This window comes from Pan paniscus, chromosome 7, assembly GCF_029289425.2.
Source record: "Pan paniscus chromosome 7, NHGRI_mPanPan1-v2.0_pri, whole genome shotgun sequence".
Taxonomy (NCBI): domain Eukaryota; kingdom Metazoa; phylum Chordata; class Mammalia; order Primates; family Hominidae; genus Pan; species Pan paniscus.
The window spans coordinates 76,451,843-76,469,127 of NC_073256.2; the positions used below are offsets into that span (position 1 = coordinate 76,451,843).

The 17,285-nt window shown below is 37.0% G+C and overlaps 1 protein-coding gene across 14 annotated transcripts in view; it reads left to right on the forward strand.

The window, feature by feature from the left end:
- Window positions 1-17,285, forward strand: part of CHD7 (chromodomain helicase DNA binding protein 7) — a 191,705-nt gene that overhangs the window by 124,510 nt on the left and 49,910 nt on the right. For all 14 annotated transcript variants that reach the window (XM_034966133.3, XM_055116579.2, XM_055116580.2 and 11 more), the window contains 4 exons: window positions 768-905; window positions 1,925-1,990; window positions 8,561-8,616; window positions 16,727-16,841. In XM_034966133.3, the coding sequence (XP_034822024.3) occupies window positions 768-905; window positions 1,925-1,990; window positions 8,561-8,616; window positions 16,727-16,841 (375 nt within the window). The remainder of the gene's footprint in view (window positions 1-767; window positions 906-1,924; window positions 1,991-8,560; window positions 8,617-16,726; window positions 16,842-17,285) is intronic.

Consider the following 17,285-nt stretch of genomic DNA (forward strand, 5'->3'; position numbering starts at 1 on the left):
TTTGTATAGAACTTTGTAATTTACAGATTATTTTCTAATGCACTGATTTTTTTTTTGGACTTTTTATATGGGAAAAATGTTAAAATGTACAAAGGTAGAGAGAGTAGTATAATGAACCCCTATAGATTCATTAGCCAGCTCCAGTATTGCTGCCACTTTTGATGGACATACTGACTGACTGAGGAACCAGATTTGTTGTTATTTCCATTTTCCCAGTTGAAGGACATGTAGCTGGGAGTGGCAGGGCTACAGCTGTCCCAGGCATCTGACTCCAGATTTCCACCCATTTCTATTGTATTTGTTAGCACTGTGATCTTTTCACATCATATATAGGATTAGCATTATCACCTTTTCCTTAAGATTAAATAAAAAAAATTCATCCTTCCACTCTGCGCCATTATAAAGAACATTTTTCTTTTCTTTTTTTTAAGACGCAGTCTTGCTCTGTCGTCCAGACTGCAGGGCAGTGGCGCAATCTCGGCTTACTGCAAGCTCCACCTCCTGGGTTTACGCCATTCTCCTGCCTCAGCCTCCCAAGTAGCTGGGACTACAGGCGCCCGCCACCACGCCCGGCTAATTTTTTTTGTATTTTTAGTAGAGACGGTGTTTCACCATGTTAGCCAGCATGGTCTCGATCTCCTGACCTTGTGATCCGCCCGCCTGGGCCTCCCAAAGTGCTGGGATTACCGGCGTGAGCCACTGCGCTCGGCCACATTTTTCTTTTTAATCATTAATTTCAAGGCCACTGTCTTGGGTTTTTGTTTTAGAAGAGACGGTCCAGCAGACAGGTGAAGAGAAAGCGCTACACTGAAGACCTGGAGTTCAAGATTTCTGATGAGGAGGCAGATGATGCAGATGCTGCTGGGAGGGATTCCCCCTCCAACACCTCCCAGTCAGAACAGCAGGTTAGTACCAGATCTGTGGGATTTATGGATGCATTTTAAACATGGACTAGAAATTTCATTGCTGCAATCTGAGAAGTGCAATGGAAGCATTGGACTTTCAGCAGGGGAACATCCACCTAATGTTGGATAATGTGCTATGGGAAATTCGTTGTTTAGCAATATCTTTTAAAAAGCCCTGTTCACTGCAATTTATTTTTATATAAGACTGTGATATGTAATTTGACACAATTTTGGAGAATTAATGTTCTATGCTGAGGAAGAGTCAGAGTTAGAATATAAGGAGGCTGAATATACCTCTGAGAATTCAGTGCTGTGGCTTCTGGGACTTTAATAAACCACTCAAGCTTGTCTCCTGCTGTTAGGCACTGTGAGAACCCCTTTATGAAATTACTGCCTTGTAGTACCCAGCAGGGTGTACTTTATTCTCTGTGCAATGTAAATGATGGATAAAACAGTTTGTATAAAATATGGGTAGTGTAGGATTGATTATTGTAAAGATCTTTTCTAAAAAAATAATGGTTTTTTCTTATTGAAAAGTATATTAAATGCATCTTCACGTTTTATTTGGTAATTTGTTCTATGTTAAGTTGTTACATAATGTTTTATGTGACCTCCATAGATAAAAGATGCCTACTATAGCAGAATGATGAGTATATTTACCCCATGGGTGTAGATGAAGAAAAGTTATATTTTTGACTGCTAATGTGCAGAGATTATTTTGTCTTGGTGGCTAGAATTTCTGATTGCTGTCTAGCTTTAGGGACCTAGGCTGGTCCACGTAATTAAACCATATAATCATGAAGTAATATTAAGCACAGATCTCCTTTTTGCCTTTCAGTAGAGTGAGATTTTTCTTCCTTTCAATCGTGTTTCTCACTGATAACTTTGTACCCAGTGACTTAAAAGGTGTGGAGGTGGTAGCAAAGGGGAATGATTTCTTGCTCTTATAGCTTAGGATGAGATGTTTTCTATTTGGATTGATGCACATGCCTTTTTTTTTTTTTTTTTTTTTTTTTTAGGAATCTGTTGATGCAGAAGGCCCAGTGGTAGAAAAAATTATGAGCAGTCGTTCAGTAAAAAAGCAGGTGAGTGCCATTGGAGCCATTAAAATCTGTGAGGTGTATGTGACTCTTACAGGATTGTTGGCTTTGTAATTTTCTTTTAAAATTCTAATATTGTAAAATAAAACTTCCAGTAATATTTCTAATCCTGTCTAATTTATTAACCCAATATGAATCTTTGGGATATTTGACCCCAGATGAAATTAAAATATATCAAGCAGTCAGTGCTTTATTACACCATTCAGAGTGGACTAGAAACTCACAAGTCTCCAAATAAATGTATGGGACTTTCAGAGTTGTAGACTGCCTTTTTCATAAATATTATTCATAAAAATCAAAACATGAATTTACTTCTAATCTCTCTCAGGAAGGTTCCCCCCTCTTTCATGTTAGGATGGAAATTCTGTTTGTCATTTTAGCAAGTAGGTGTTTTCTCATGTGTTTTGTAACATTTTCTCATATACAATTGAATTATTCATTAATGTCTTTCTTGCCAGTGCAAAGGTGAAATACAGGTCTATTTTCAGTGTAATTTTAAAAAATAGTTTTGACTTAATACTTCAGAGTTATTCAAAGTTTCTGTTCATCTGCAAAGGTGAGCTCTAAGTATCTGTCACTAGCCTGCTAGCTTTGTCACTGAGGTACTCATATGCTCTTTAACAAAAAATGCCAGTGACATACCGTGTTTTCTTTTCCTGATGAAAATTCCCTGTTTTAGCTAACTCCCTTCTTACAGCCCACTTTGAGAAAATGCTTTGCTTAGTTTGAATAATTACATAAACCTGCAGGTGCATTAGGCATTACAACATGCAGTTTTTCGTGTCTCTAGGAAGTAGTCTCCTTTAGACATAGGTGTCTGTGTCACAGCTTCAGTCATTATCAATTCCACACAGTTCTTTTGTTTTTATTTGCTTTCAAGAAGGATGGAACTACAACTTCATGTTTCAGCATGTAAAACAAACTTTAAAAAATAAAATATAATAAAGACATGGTCTAGCTGCGAACTCCTGGGCTCAAACATTTCTCCTGCCTTGGGCTCCCAAACTGCTGGGATTACAGGTGTGAGCCATCCTGCCTAAAGTTGTTTATTTTTAGTAAAATGTATACAAAGTATCTCCCAGTAAGAGAGTTGAGGAATGGAGGATTTACAGGACTCACTGAGAGTCCTATAATAAAGTGAGATCCCAGGCTTATCAAATAGGAAACCATTACTATTCAAATACTGCTATTGAGTGATCCTTGAACATGTTATTGCACCAGCAGTAAACTTGTCTTTACTTTCATTTCAATAGTTTGTTTTGCTATTGTGTGATTCAAGGTATGAATTTTTATCGGAATATACATCTCTAGTTTATAAGAAAATAATTTAGAGCAGTATGTCAAGGTGTTTTCCAGTTGAGTATAGGGGATACGGGGTATGGAGTGACTGGCCATCTTGGTGACTCTTTGAATGTGAAGATTTCCTGATGAATTAGATTTCCCACCTGCTCAAGTAGGAAACAAGCACTATTTAACTCATTAGAAGGTTGCATTTTTGTCCTACTAATGACTCTAGAACTGCTAATTTATGAATTGTAGATATACAGTAAAATTTAAATACTTGACATGCTTTGAAGAACAGTCCCCTTCACTGAATTGAAGTGACTTGTTTGAGTAAATAGCATGTCGTTTAGATGGGATATATTAATTTTCATTCAATTGGTAGTGCTTCAGCAGGCATACTCAGCAGGTTTAGGGGTTGCAAATTATAATTAGCTCTATTATTCAGAGCTATTTAGACTATATATTATGTAGAACATTGCTTTTTCTTTCTGTTTTGCCCACTTTAGGGTTTTTGTTTTCTTTTCCTCTTTAGCTACCTTTTAAAGATAGGTACCCATGGTTTAGGAATAGATACTGTTAACCATTTACCGATGACTGGGTTTGTCTTATCATAGGAGATTAAAAATCACTGTACAGGAGGGTGGACGTTTGTTGAGTTGATGAATTTGAAGCTGGAGAAAATTAATGGAAAAAATTCTTCTGGAAGGGAGATATGCTTTGAGGTATGATTTAAAATAAAGAAGAGATGTGGAGCTCATGGAATTGCTTGTCAGTTACTTGTATTTCTTAAAGGGCAATAAAAAAATCCATTAGAAGGTACTAAACATTAACAGGTGCTAACTTTTTAAACTGCTAATATTCTCAAAGTAGATACTTTAGTTATCACCTTTAATAACATTGGAAGAAAGTGTTGCAAATAGAAACAAAAGGAAATTTGAGATTTTTTGTGGATTCAATCTATGCCTGCTGGTCTGTTTCTTATTACCATGAATAATTTAATAATTGGCAGTGAGAAGGTGTCTTTCTCAGAGCCTGTCCCTGCATGGTGTTGACCCAGAGTGGAGACTCCATGTTTTTCAAAGTCAGTTGACCTCATCACTGTGGCCTGAGAAGCATCATGATCCATTATGATGGAGTTATGCAAACATAAAACTCACCTGGCAGAGGCACCGTAAGTCAGCACCTCATGTTAAATAGGGGTGGCTCAAGCGTTTATGTTGTTCTAAACCCAGGTTAATGTCTATGATACCTAGTTGCATGAAATAGTTGGTGCCTATTTGAATTTTGAGGTAGATATATGAGTAGTTACTTGGATTGTATAAAGCCTAATTATTTTGTTTTCCTTGTTTAGTCAGCTTGTAGCTGTTTCTGCTTTGAGCCATTCATCTTTGGAGGATAATTCAAATCCTTTTTTTTTTGTATCAGAAGGCCAAAAGTAGTTTTCAAAGTGAATTGTGACTGTATTCCCTAAAATTCTTTATTTTTCTTGGAGTTAACTACAGGACGTATTTTCAGAGTGTGTGTTTTAATTATGTAGCTGAGCCTCCTAGAGTGTAAAGAAGGCAAAACTCTTAATCTCATCCACTGTCATGTCCTTATTTTTTCCCTAAGTGAACTGTGATTTGGTGTCTCTAGTAAAGTATACAGTAGATTGGGCCAAAAGTGAAAAGGGATTCATACCCACGCCTTATTGATAACTTTATTGAGGTGCTTTTTCATTCTTTTGTGTATTATTTGACAAAGTGTTCTGTTTTTTTGCTCTGTATTTTAGTTTCTTGACTGTGACTACTTAATTTAGTAGTAGGATGCATAGGAAAGGCCTAAGTTAGGCCTAGACTCTGGGTGGCTATTTAGAATCCAGGTGGCTGGAGAACTCATTTATTGCCTTCTCGAAGTTTCTGGTTTGTTTGAACAGTGGGACAAGTATGGCTTAATATGTTTGAAACTTTAAGTGTCATATGAATAATAAGGATTTCCATAGACTAATTTTGGATCTAATGAAAAGATATATACATTTCTCAGAAAAATTCTATTTAATTCATAATATTACTGGGTTCTCAAATTTAAAGGTAGCTGCTCAAGAAATAAATCTGAGTGTTGTGTGTATGTATGGGAATAGTTCTTTGACTTAGTTATTCATTGCCTATGCCTGTTGTAGAATGGCTTCTGAAAATGGGGCTTAGAGGTGAGAGGTTTTAGGGTAGGGGCTGTTTGAAGCTGTCAACAGAGGCTGGTCAAACTGCCTCCCATTTAGTAAATAATTGAAATGATGTTTCTGAGGGCTTATGAATTCACACACTTTTGTTAAATTGTTTTACTGTTCAGTAAAAGAAAAGAGGTCAGCATGATCATATTTATATGAAAGGAACGGTGGAAAACAGCTCTATTTATAGTTTTAGGGGCAAGAAGGTGGTGATCCAATATGTGTGGTCCATTAAACAGAACAAAGTGTTGTATTCTGAAACATCCAAAAGATAACAGGCCCTGGGACAATTCTGTACCAGCTCCAGGTGCTGCTAAATGAAGTTTCAGAACCTGGTTGGTTCCTCCTAGGCAGCCCTAGACTCTCTTGTCAGGCATCTTCACAGCAGGTTCCCAGAGGAATAGCTGATCATGACAAGAAAATGGGTAGTAATGAGAGTTGGGGACAGATGGCTGTAAGAGTCAGAGCTTTCTGGGAACAGACTTGAGACAAAATAAAAAGTGTCTTTACTGTTCAAGATTTGATCCTGTATGTGTTGGTGCCCACTTAGAATTATGGGATGATGAGACCATTTAGAATGAGAAGAAAAGGGACAGTATGGGAGAAAAGATCAGACAGAAGAATCAGGAGAAATAATACGAGCATAGACATGATAAATCTTGTTTATGATTTATAACATATATCAGTTATATAAATGATACATAGTTTTGAAAATGCCTTCAAAATTGAAAAAATATAATTATTATCAGAAGGGCAAAAGTTCAGACATTTGAGTTCCATTCTTGATTTGAATTTCATGATAATGCTGTGTGAAGAATCAAAGAATCTAGTTTCATCCTTGCTTCTCTTTTTCCCTGATCATCTACCATCTTTTTGTCTTTCTGCTGGAATGTCTGGTTCTATATAAAGATAATATATCTTAAAATGGGAGGCTGGGCGCAGTGGTTCAAGCCTGTAATCCCAGTACTTTGGGAAGCCGAGGTGGGCAGATGATGAGGTAAGGAGATCAAGACCATCCTGTCTAACACGGTGAAACCCCGTCTCAACTAAAAATACAAAAAAAATTAGCTGGGCATGGTGGCGGGGCCTGTAGTCCCAGCTACTCAGGAGGCTGAGGCAGGAGAATGGCGTGAACCTGGGAGGCAGAGCTTGCAGTGAGCCAAGATTGCGCCACTGCACTCCAGCCTGGATGACAGAGCAAGACTCCGTCTCAAAAAAAAAAAGGGAGTAGAATGGGGAAATATTAAGGCTAGAGAGAAAAAAGTAGGGTGGGTCTTGGATGGATTGCCACTTGAACTTGGTAGTATTTATTTATAAATTAATTCCATGTTCCATTTATGTTGCTGGTTCTTGAAGCCATCCAACAAACATTTCTTTTTATTTTGGATAACCAAAAGTTTATGACATAGAAGGTGTTCTGATACATTGGTTTAAAATAGTGCTTTATAGTTATTACCTTTCATAGATCCATTATGGCACAACCAGATATTAATAGATATTGACCACTCCTGCATATCCAGACTCCTTCTTGATGATTTCTAGACAGGCCAAAACTGTTTAAAATATAGGTTTAGCTCGGTGTGGTGGCTCATGCCTGTAATCTCATCACTTTGGGAGGCTGAGACGGGGGGATTGCTTGAGCCTAAGAGTTTGAGACCAGCCTGGGCAACATGGTGTAAAACCCAGCCTACGGAAAATACAGAATTAGCTGAGCATGGTGATGTGTGCCCGTAGTCCCAGCTACTTGGGGAGGTGGTAGGGAGGGGCAGGGGTTGCTGAGGCAGGAGGATTGCTTGAGCCTGGGAGGTTGAGGTTGCAGTGAGCCATGTTTGCGCCACTCCACTCAAGCCTGGGTGACAAAGCAAATCCTATCTCAGAAAAGAAAGAAAAAAAATTAGGTTTAACTGTTATAAGTGAGAGTTTCAAAGAAAAGTTTAAGTTCACAATCTTTGAAAATGGTTTGAAGGTTGGAGATTGAGGGGACTAGTACCTTTGAACAGATCTGTGCCAGTCTGTTATCCAGTAGAAGCCTTTGCTCTTTTGTTTGTTCTTTGCCATGTTCCTACTTGCCTTGATTTTCTTCGAAGCATTTCGGAGGTGGCTGAACAGCCATACATAACCCTCAAGGCAGGCTTGGGGTCTCTTGTAAGAGTGTAAAAGCAATCCCCAAACATCTGTAAGTGGTGTTTATATTTTAGATCCCTGATTTATCTGATCAAATGTTCCTTAAGGAAATTACATATTATGACTTGTTTAAGAGCCTAAAACCAAAAGGGGAATAAAAAGAGATGCCTAAAATATCATCTGAACGTTATCTTCTGCATACACTACAGCAGATAGGATTAAGGGAGATATTATAGATAATCTTACTACTGAAAACTCTTGATTTGGCTGACATGTATCACAATTTTAACCGTACCTAAATGTAGTATTTGGAGTGTTAATTTTATTTGGCTGCTATGTGTGTGAGACATCTTGTCTGAGAGATTTTAATTGTACCATTGAGTGAAACTAAGACTATGAATAGTGATGCACTGAAATTACAGCATAAGAACAAGGTTTACTTTTATATGGTTTCTTGTTTAGAGTTATTAAGTATATGGAGAAATAAATGTCTTTTAAATATTTTAAAACATTACAAAACCCACAATGTAAAGTTGCCATGAGGCAGCCAAAAATAATACATATGGCATTCAGGAGAGCAGTTGCTAATTGGCTGCTGCCTGAGAAAATGGTACACTTGGCGTCTACTTAACACTGTGGGTTTGGCAGAAGGCCAAATTTGGGGTCAGGTTGTTGTGAATGAAGCTGCATGTGGTTAGGGAGGAGTTAAAGTGATTCATGTCTTAGAAGCTCTCGCACGTTGAGCAGAGGTGCGTGCATGGGCCTGAGCGTGGCAGTCTTCGTGGCCCTGGCCACCTCCCAGCACACGGTGTGCTCATCTTACGTGAAGGTCCTTTGCTGCTCTTTTCAGTCCTATTTTGTGCTCATATGGGAGTAAATCATTACTTTTAAAATATTCTAGTAGATGGTTTTAAATATGTGCCTGAAATTTTCTTTTGTTGCAGAAGGAATCTGGAGAGGAGGTAGAAATTGAGGAATTCTATGTGAAATACAAAAACTTGTAAGTAAATTGTGATTTTGTTTTTAATGGGGGGCTATATTTTCCAAGTAGTAAATGACCATTTTTTTTTTAAGTTGGGAAATTAAGAAACTTTGGTATGATTTCTTTAGTCATCATGGCCTGGGAGGCCATTTTTTAACCAACTTTTGTATGTTTGATATTTTATGAATTTTTCTGGAAAATGTGTAATTGGTGTAAAAGTTGACTAACTTCTGTGTATAACCAATAAGTATTTTTTTAGAGAGGATAAAAACTTCTACAATAACAGAAAAATGAATAAAGCAGTATTTCCCTGTCCTCTGATCGTGAATTCTACCCTGTGGGGCTACACTTCGTCCCTTCACCTGTGCATAGTGTGCGAGGCCCTAGAGACAAGAACTCTCCTGCGGAATGAAAGCTCTAGAGAACCATGACATCACTCAGGTTCTAAAATGCAGTGAGCTATAGCTTTATCTGTTTTTGTTTGTTTCTGATATTTATTTAGTAGATTTGAATTCATAACTTAAAAATCTGAATTGAAAAACACAGTGAGTTGTTGTCCTTGTAGATTCTGTTGTAAGCAGTACACCTGGCCCAGACAGACATTGTGATGAGCTAGGATGTTTTCAGAGTCAGTAATCATTCTGCTGAAGAAGACTGAGGCCATTATGTAACCTAAATAACAATCATAGAACAAGGACAAAAATGTTCATTGATAATGTAAACATTAAATTTCTTTTTTACCCCTTTTAAGGCAAAGAACTAAACCACCATATTAATACATTCTTAGGGCTTTAAAGAGAGGCTTTTGTGAGTTGCTGTGTGAACAGCCTCAGAAAATTTACCCCACCCTAGAAAATGAAAGCATCAGGTGCCATGGGTTTTCTGTCATTCTCTCTTGTTGTAGTTGGCACTGTTAATAAATTGATGCACTTCTGAAGAAGTTGTGAGTAAAACCTTTTATCAAGTAAAAAGATAAAGAAGTCTCTATCAGTTTTCTCATGAGAGTTCAATGAAATACAGTCTGACAATTTTAAAAATGCTCGGAAAATGTTAACTGTCGTCATTCTTTTGTCCTCAGAGCATGTCAGTTTACACATGTGGAAATTATGCCTACAACACGATTTCCTATGGTAAGGAGGAGGTAAACTAAGTAAACCAGAGGGAGAGAGTTCCCTTGTAGATTTACCAAATTGAAACAAGAGCAAAGGAGTTCAAATATCAATCACCAAAATAATGGCACTACCAGCGAGACCACCAGATCAGTGTGTGACAGTGAGGCCTGAGCTGCCTCCTTCCAGTCAGCCTGTTAGTGACCCCAGAGATGGGCTCCGAGTTCCTGACCAGGTGCCAGTGCCAGACTAGGAGACTCTAGCCCTCCTCAAAAGTCATTTGAGGTGAGGTAAAGGGAGTTTTGAAAAAAAAAAAAAGAAAAAAAAAGCTTTTCTGACTGTCATTATTGAGAGCTAAGAGAAATTAAGATTTCCATAAAACTAAGAGTTTTTGTTAGCCTTATATTTGGATACAATTTCACATTTATAGAAAAATTGTAAAAAATAGTACAAAGAATTTCTGTTTTTCTTTTTGTAGTTAATGTGTATCTTCTGGAAAGATACTTTAAGACTTAAATATGGTTATGGTTGCTAAGGGGTGATTTACTAATTCCATCATTTCTTCTACATTGATTGGTTGGGTTTTTATGGTAAGGAAGAGCTTTACCCTCTTGTCTATTTGTTAATTTATAGCTGAGCGGACTTGTGGCTTCTCATTTTATTCAAGGGATTATAACTCTTTACTGTTGTAGTATTTACTTTGCCCACATTATCCCAGATTTGGTCAGTGGGAGCCCCTTCAGACTGGCTCTTCTGTCTTTTTGCCTTGTCCCCATTTTTCTTTGAACATTTTCTTGCTTTCTGGCACCAGAGGATGTTCCAGGCTCATCTCGTAACTTCCCTGTTTTAGTTATGGAATCATTTACTTCTCCAAGAAGGCTTGGTTGTTTTCAGTGAAGGGGAGGGCGTTGAGAAACCAGGATTGGGGCTTTAGGTGTGCTCCTCGTTGCTGAGGAATTGTTGCTTCTAGTCCCTCTCAGTGGATAGGACTGGGAGAGAGAGAGAGAGAGTGTGTGTGTGTGTGTGTGTGTGTGTGTGTATCGAGTTACACACACACTTATCTGTTTATTATATACACACACATATTTACCTACCTCTCCAACACAACGGCAAAAACAATGCATATATATTGATACTTCCAGTACTATTCCAGCAGCCCAGGGTTCATTCTCTCCTTTCCCCTTTAATATTAGTAATTCCCTTCTTCAACCAGAATAAACCTGGCTCTCTTATTTTTTATGTTTGCTTTTTTGTCAGTTCTAACATATATAGGAAGTGATTTCAGAGTTACTAGCCCATATTTCTGTGACAAAGAAGCCTATATTTGGTTAGCTTTTTGTCTTTAGTTTGAGGGCATAGGGACTAAAACTTTATCCAAAATGTCCTTGGGTTGGTTATTCTCTTTTCCTACCCCACCAGTGTGGTTTGTTATTTATTTCAGGGGTCCCCAGTCCCCAGGCCATGGATCAGTACTGGTCAGTGTCCTGTTAGGAACCTGGCCGCACAGCAGGAGGTGAGCGGCAGGCGACTGAGCATTACCACCTGAGCTCTGCCTCTTGTCAGATCAGCGTAACATTAGTTTCTCATAGGAACGTGAACTCTGGTTGTGAACTGTGCATGCGAAGGATCTAGGTTTTGTGCTCCTTATGAGAATCTAACTAGTGCCTGATCTGAGGTGCAACTGTTTCATTCCAAACTGCCCTCCACCAAGGACCCGCCCCAGTCCGTGGAAAAATTGTCTTCTACGAAACTGGTCCCTGGTGCCAAAAAGGTTGGGGCCTCATGATTTATTTGATACACAGTATGTTTCTTTAGTTTTGGTTTGTATTTGTATTCCATTTTAGCCCCCGCTTGTTGATTTTTATTGTTTTTCAAGTTTGTGAAATATTAATATGTTACAAAAGTCAGAACTATACACAAAAGAAGTGTAGTCCTCCCTTTCCACCCCATTCCTGCTTACTTCCTTACTAATCCCAGGTTTATCCTTTCTGTAATTTTTGGCATGAGCATGCAGGTATAATTTCCTCTTCCTTCTTACAAAAAAAGAAATTGGTATACTGTTAGTACATTTTTGTGCTTTGCTTTTTTTCACACTACATCCTGGAAATCACTCTACATCTGTTCATAGGGGTCCTCCTCATTCTTTGTTTCAGCTGTATAATATTCCATTGCATGACTGCCGTAACCATTCAACCAGCCTCCTGTGTATGTGGGTGTGTAAGTGGCTTCTGATGTTTTCCAATTACGGATAATGCTACAATATATATTCTCATACATATCTATATATTTTCAAATTATTGGAGGCATGGCTTCCAGGTGAATTCCCGGAAGTGGGTTTACTAGATACAAAAGGCAAACATGTATGTATTTTTAAGAGATACTGCCAAATTCCCTTCCTTCATGTTGTATGAATTTATGTTCCTGTCAACAAAGTATGCAAACACCTATTTCCCCACAACCTTTCTAATATAGTGTGCTGTTTTACTTTTTAATTTTTGTAAGAAATTGTATTTCAGTTGAGGTTTTAATTAGCATTTTCTCTTATTGTGAATAAGAACACCTTTTCATAAGATTAATGGCCACTTTTTACATCTTGCTTTGTCAGTTGTCTGTGTCTTTTGCTCATTTTCTGTCATGCTCAACTTTTAAGAGCTCTTTATATATAAGGGATATTAGTTCTTTATCTTGGGTTATATGTTGCAACTATCTTATCTCAGTTTCGATTGTCTTTTGACTTCATGGTGTTTATTGCATTGCCCATTAAAATTTTTTGTACAGTCAGATTTATCAATTTTTTCTTTTATTGTTTCTAGCTTTAGTGTCATAGCTAGAAAGCCTTTCCCTATATCCAGATTACAGAGGAATTTGTCCATGCTTTCCTTGTGGTTTCATTTTATCTATTTAGGTGCCTGATCCATTTGGTGTTTATTCTTGTGTATTGTGTAAGTCATGGCTCTAATTTAATTATTTTTCAATTGTTGTTCTAGCACCATTATTAAAGAGTCAATTTTTGGCCAGGCACAGTGGCTCATGCCTGTAATCCCAGCACTTTGGGAGGCTGAGGCAGGCTGATCACGAGGTCAGGAGCTTGAGACCAGCCTGGCCAACATAGCGAAACCCCATCTCTACTAAAAATACAAAAAATTAGCTGAGCATGGTGGCGGGTGCCTGTAATCCCAGCTACTCTGGAGGCTGAGGCAGGAGAATCGCTTGAACCCGGGAGGCAGAGGTGGCAGTGAGCCGAGATTGCGCCATTGCACTCCAGCTGGGTGACAGTGTGAGACTACATCTCAAAAAAAAAAAAAAGAGTCCATTTTTGACTCAGTGATTTGAGATCCAAACTTTATTATGTCCTAAAGTTTTTATTTATTTATTTTATTTATTTTTTATTTTTCTTTATCTGTACTTTATGCCTTTGAACTGCTTGTCTATTTATAAGCCAGTACCACACTGCTTAGGGAGGCTTTATAGTGTATTTTAATATCTGGTAGATCTATTTCCCTAGTAGCTTTTCTGTTTTATTGTTTTCTGGGATATTCTTGCATGTTTATTTTTATATATAAAATGTAATACTGTTTAGCCCCATATAAATGCCTGTTTGCATTTTATTTATTTACGTTGTGTTAAATTTACAAATGTATGATGTTGAGTTACACAGTGTGAAAATGATGTCTTTTCAGTTGGTCCAGTTCTACTTTTGTGTCTTGTAAGAGTTTTAAATATTTTCTTATACAAATTGTACACATTTTTAATTAAATTTATTGCTAAGTATTTTTTCTTTGTTGGTATTGTGAAAGAGGTTTTCTCTAACATATCCCCTTATTGGTAATTGTTGTTGTGAATGAAGACAATTTGTTGGCTTCTGTATGCTAATTTTATATTCTGCTACATTGCTGGATTATTTTATTATATGAATTAGTTTTCTAATTGATTCTCTAGGGTTCTCCAGGTACCTGATCATATAATCTGCAAACAGAGATAGCTTTACTTATTATTTTCTAATTATTATGTCTCTTATTGTTTTGACTTGTCAGTTACATTGGCTAATAACCTCAAATACAATATTGAATAACAGTGGAGATAGTAGGTATCCATGCTTTCTGATTTTTGTGGAAAACTGTGGTGTTTCTTCATTTAGTAAGATCTTGTCTTTAGAACCAAAATCTTCAAATATATGTTAACAAAATACCTATCAATTCCTATCTTCCTAAGTTTTAAAAAATCCATTATGGGTGTTAAAGTTTGTCAAATGTTTTTGCAGTGTCAATAGAAATAATTGTGTGATTTTTCTCCTTAGATATATTAATATTGTGTATTTTTAGTGAATTTCCTAATGTTGAACTAACCTTGCATTCCTGAAATAAGTAACTACTTGGTCATGACATATTATTGTCTTAATGTGATGTGGAGTTGTGTTTGTTAATATTTTACTTATATTTATTTATAACTATAAATATTTATAAGTATTATAAATATAAATATTTACTACTTTGCACTGATATGGGTAAGGGATATGCTCTTTCTTTTTTAACTGTCAAGATTAGGTATAAATGTATACCTGTTTCATAAAGAGTAGTTACATTTTTAAATGAAATTTTGTTTTCCAAAGTGACCATACACTGTATTATCTGTAGGGCCTAGTTCAGATTATTTCTTATTAGCTTCATAATATTTTTCTTACATTGACTTCTTCATAACTTTTAAAAAATATTTTAGTTCTAGTCCAGTTAGGACGTTTTCTTGCCTTAATTATCTATTCAGACAAAGCAGTCTATTTTTGACCCTTTATTCTTCCTTCCTCTTCTTCCTAAGCCTCCAGAATGGGTTATCATCAGAGTCTAGAAAGCAGAGTCACACTGAAAATTTCATCCCAGTTTATAGCAGATAAAGCAGGGCTGGGGCCACTTGCTTATATGCTTGTGTCCAGTTCAAGGCTACACAGGTGGTGCTTTGAAGGCTTTTGCACCTCAGCCAAGACAAGAATACTAACTGACTGACTGCACATGTGCCTTTTTCTGTCAAATAATTTGGAGACTAGAGCAGATTATTTTTATAATATGTGTTTCTTTTTGTGTGTGTGTGGCAGGGGGAAGAGGGTCTCCCTCTGTCACCCAGGCTTGAATGCAGTGGCGTGATCTCAGCTCACTGCAACCTCCACCTCTGGGGTTCAAGCAATTCTCCCACCTCAGCCTCCTGAGTAGCTGGGATTACAGGCACATGCCACCATGGCCTAGCTGATTTTTGTATTTTTAATAGAGTTGGGTTTTCACCATATTGGTCAGGCTGGTCTCGAACTACTGGCCTCAGGTGATCTGCCTGCCTCGTATAATATGTGTTTCTGATTATGACAGTATTGCATATTATTTATTGGAAATTTGGAAACTACAAGTTGAAAGTAGAAAATAAAATACTTGCAGTCCTAGCACCCAGAAATAATAAATACAGGTTGAGTATCCCTTATCTGGAATGGTTGAGATCAGAAGTGTTTTGGATTTTGGATTTTTTCAAATTCAGAATATTTGCATTATGCTTTAATGGTTAAGCATCCCAAATCTGAAATCCAAAATGCTCCATTGAGCATTTCCTTCAAGTTCATGTTGGTGCTCAAAAAGTTTCGAGTTTTAGAGCATTTTGAATTTCGGATTTTCAGATTTGGAACCTGTATTAGCATTTTGATGCAATTTCATCTAGTCTGTTTTCTGTGTGTGTATGTACAGCATTTATATCAGTTCATAGCTATATAAGTCATATGTATTTAAAATCCTTTTTTCCCTCAATTATAGAAGGACTAAATGAGTCCTATCTTTGCAAATCATATTAGACATGATTATCAGTTATGTGCTACTTAATATCATAAGCATTTCCTATATCATGAATCATTTTTGAAAAATTTTTAATGGTTGTGTAATTTTTGTTTTTACTTTTTCTTGTTTTAAACTTCTGACTTCTGTGAACTAAAGCACAATTTCTAAGAGTACTAGTATGTTGATTCTGAAAGGGGTATATATATTCAAGATATAATTTCTTTTTGATATTGTCATCAGAAAGAGAAATAAGAGGCTCTCAAGGCTATTTGAGGGGCAGGGAGAGGGGGTTGGGACAAAAGAATATTGAAGAACTAAGGAAAAGAATGTCAGAGTTGCCATAAAACATTAACTGTGTACCTGTGAGTGTTGGAGAAGAAAAGGAAAGTGCATATGTATTCCAGTTCAGGTGAGGGAAGACACCATGCATACTCAGAGGAGGGGATGGGGAGTCTTGAGGGGAGGGGGTTTGCCCAGTGCAGGTATAGATGATAGCAAGGGAAACATTCACAGGGGACCAAGGAATATCATTGCAGAAATCCTGGAGGAACACAGCCTGGGAGACCAGGAACTGATAAGAAGCTGGTGAGGGGCATGGCCCAGTGTTCCAGGAACAGACAGTGGTTCTTTCCTCCTAGATTTTTCTAGAAGGACCAGGTTAGGTTTCCCTTTGGGACCAGTATGATAGGCCTTGGGTGACTCTAGGGCACCCTACACCTCTTATCTCCAAAGAAACTGCTATTTTAAATTTGAATTATTTTAACTTGATAAAAACCTATTTCTCAATGATAAGAGGTTCAAAGTATAAATTCAGAATTAAGGCCTCCCTGTAGTGCTAATTTTATATTGAAGTATAATCCATTCACTTATGGAAATAGCTTGTTATTAGGCCGTTCTCTCTCTTCTCTGTCTCTTTTGTCTGTCTGTCTGTCTCTCTCTCTCTCTCTCTCTCTCTCTCTCTCTCTCTCTCTCTCTCTCTCTCGGTAACAGGTAAGAGAGCTGGAGGCTTAGGACAGAAGGCAAATTTTAGGCACTAATATTGATTTTCTCTTCTTATTCTAAACAGTAGTGGGTATATTAAATGTTGCTCAGCAGCCTTAATGAGTAATTAAGCAGGTTATTTTAATTATCTGTTTAGTTGACTTTTTTGAATAAGACATAATAAAGGATTAATTATATTCTACATATTTCAAGGATATTGTTTTGTTTTTTCAGCTCTTATCTTCATTGTCAGTGGGCATCTATAGAAGATCTGGAAAAAGATAAGAGAATTCAGCAAAAAATTAAACGATTTAAGGCAAAGCAGGGCCAGAACAAGTTCCTTTCAGAGGTATGACATACCTGCTTACTTTTCCAAAGTATTTACTTTGTTAAAATGTTCTAAATTTAAAATTTTAGTTCCATGAATTAAGAAAAACTAGTTAGTCTCATTTGGTGCTGTCAACTTGCATATTGGTAACTGGTTCTTGCTAACAAATTTGTAAACAGGAAATTTCTCATTCTTCCTGTTGCTTAGGCTAGAAGGTATGGGTCCTTATGATATTATGTGGAAATAGCGGTGATGGTATGATAAAAATCTTGTAATGAAAGTACAGTTAGTAGATGATGAAATTAAGTAAGTGGACAGAAGTTCTATTGAGATTTAGCAGGTTAAGAAATCTACAATGTTAAGTACAAGTTCTAAGATACAAAAGCTTAACTTCTGTTGGGGAAAGTATGTGGCAAATTTCTTTTGTTGAAGTCAATGCCTAATTACAGAGAGTTCACTAAACTC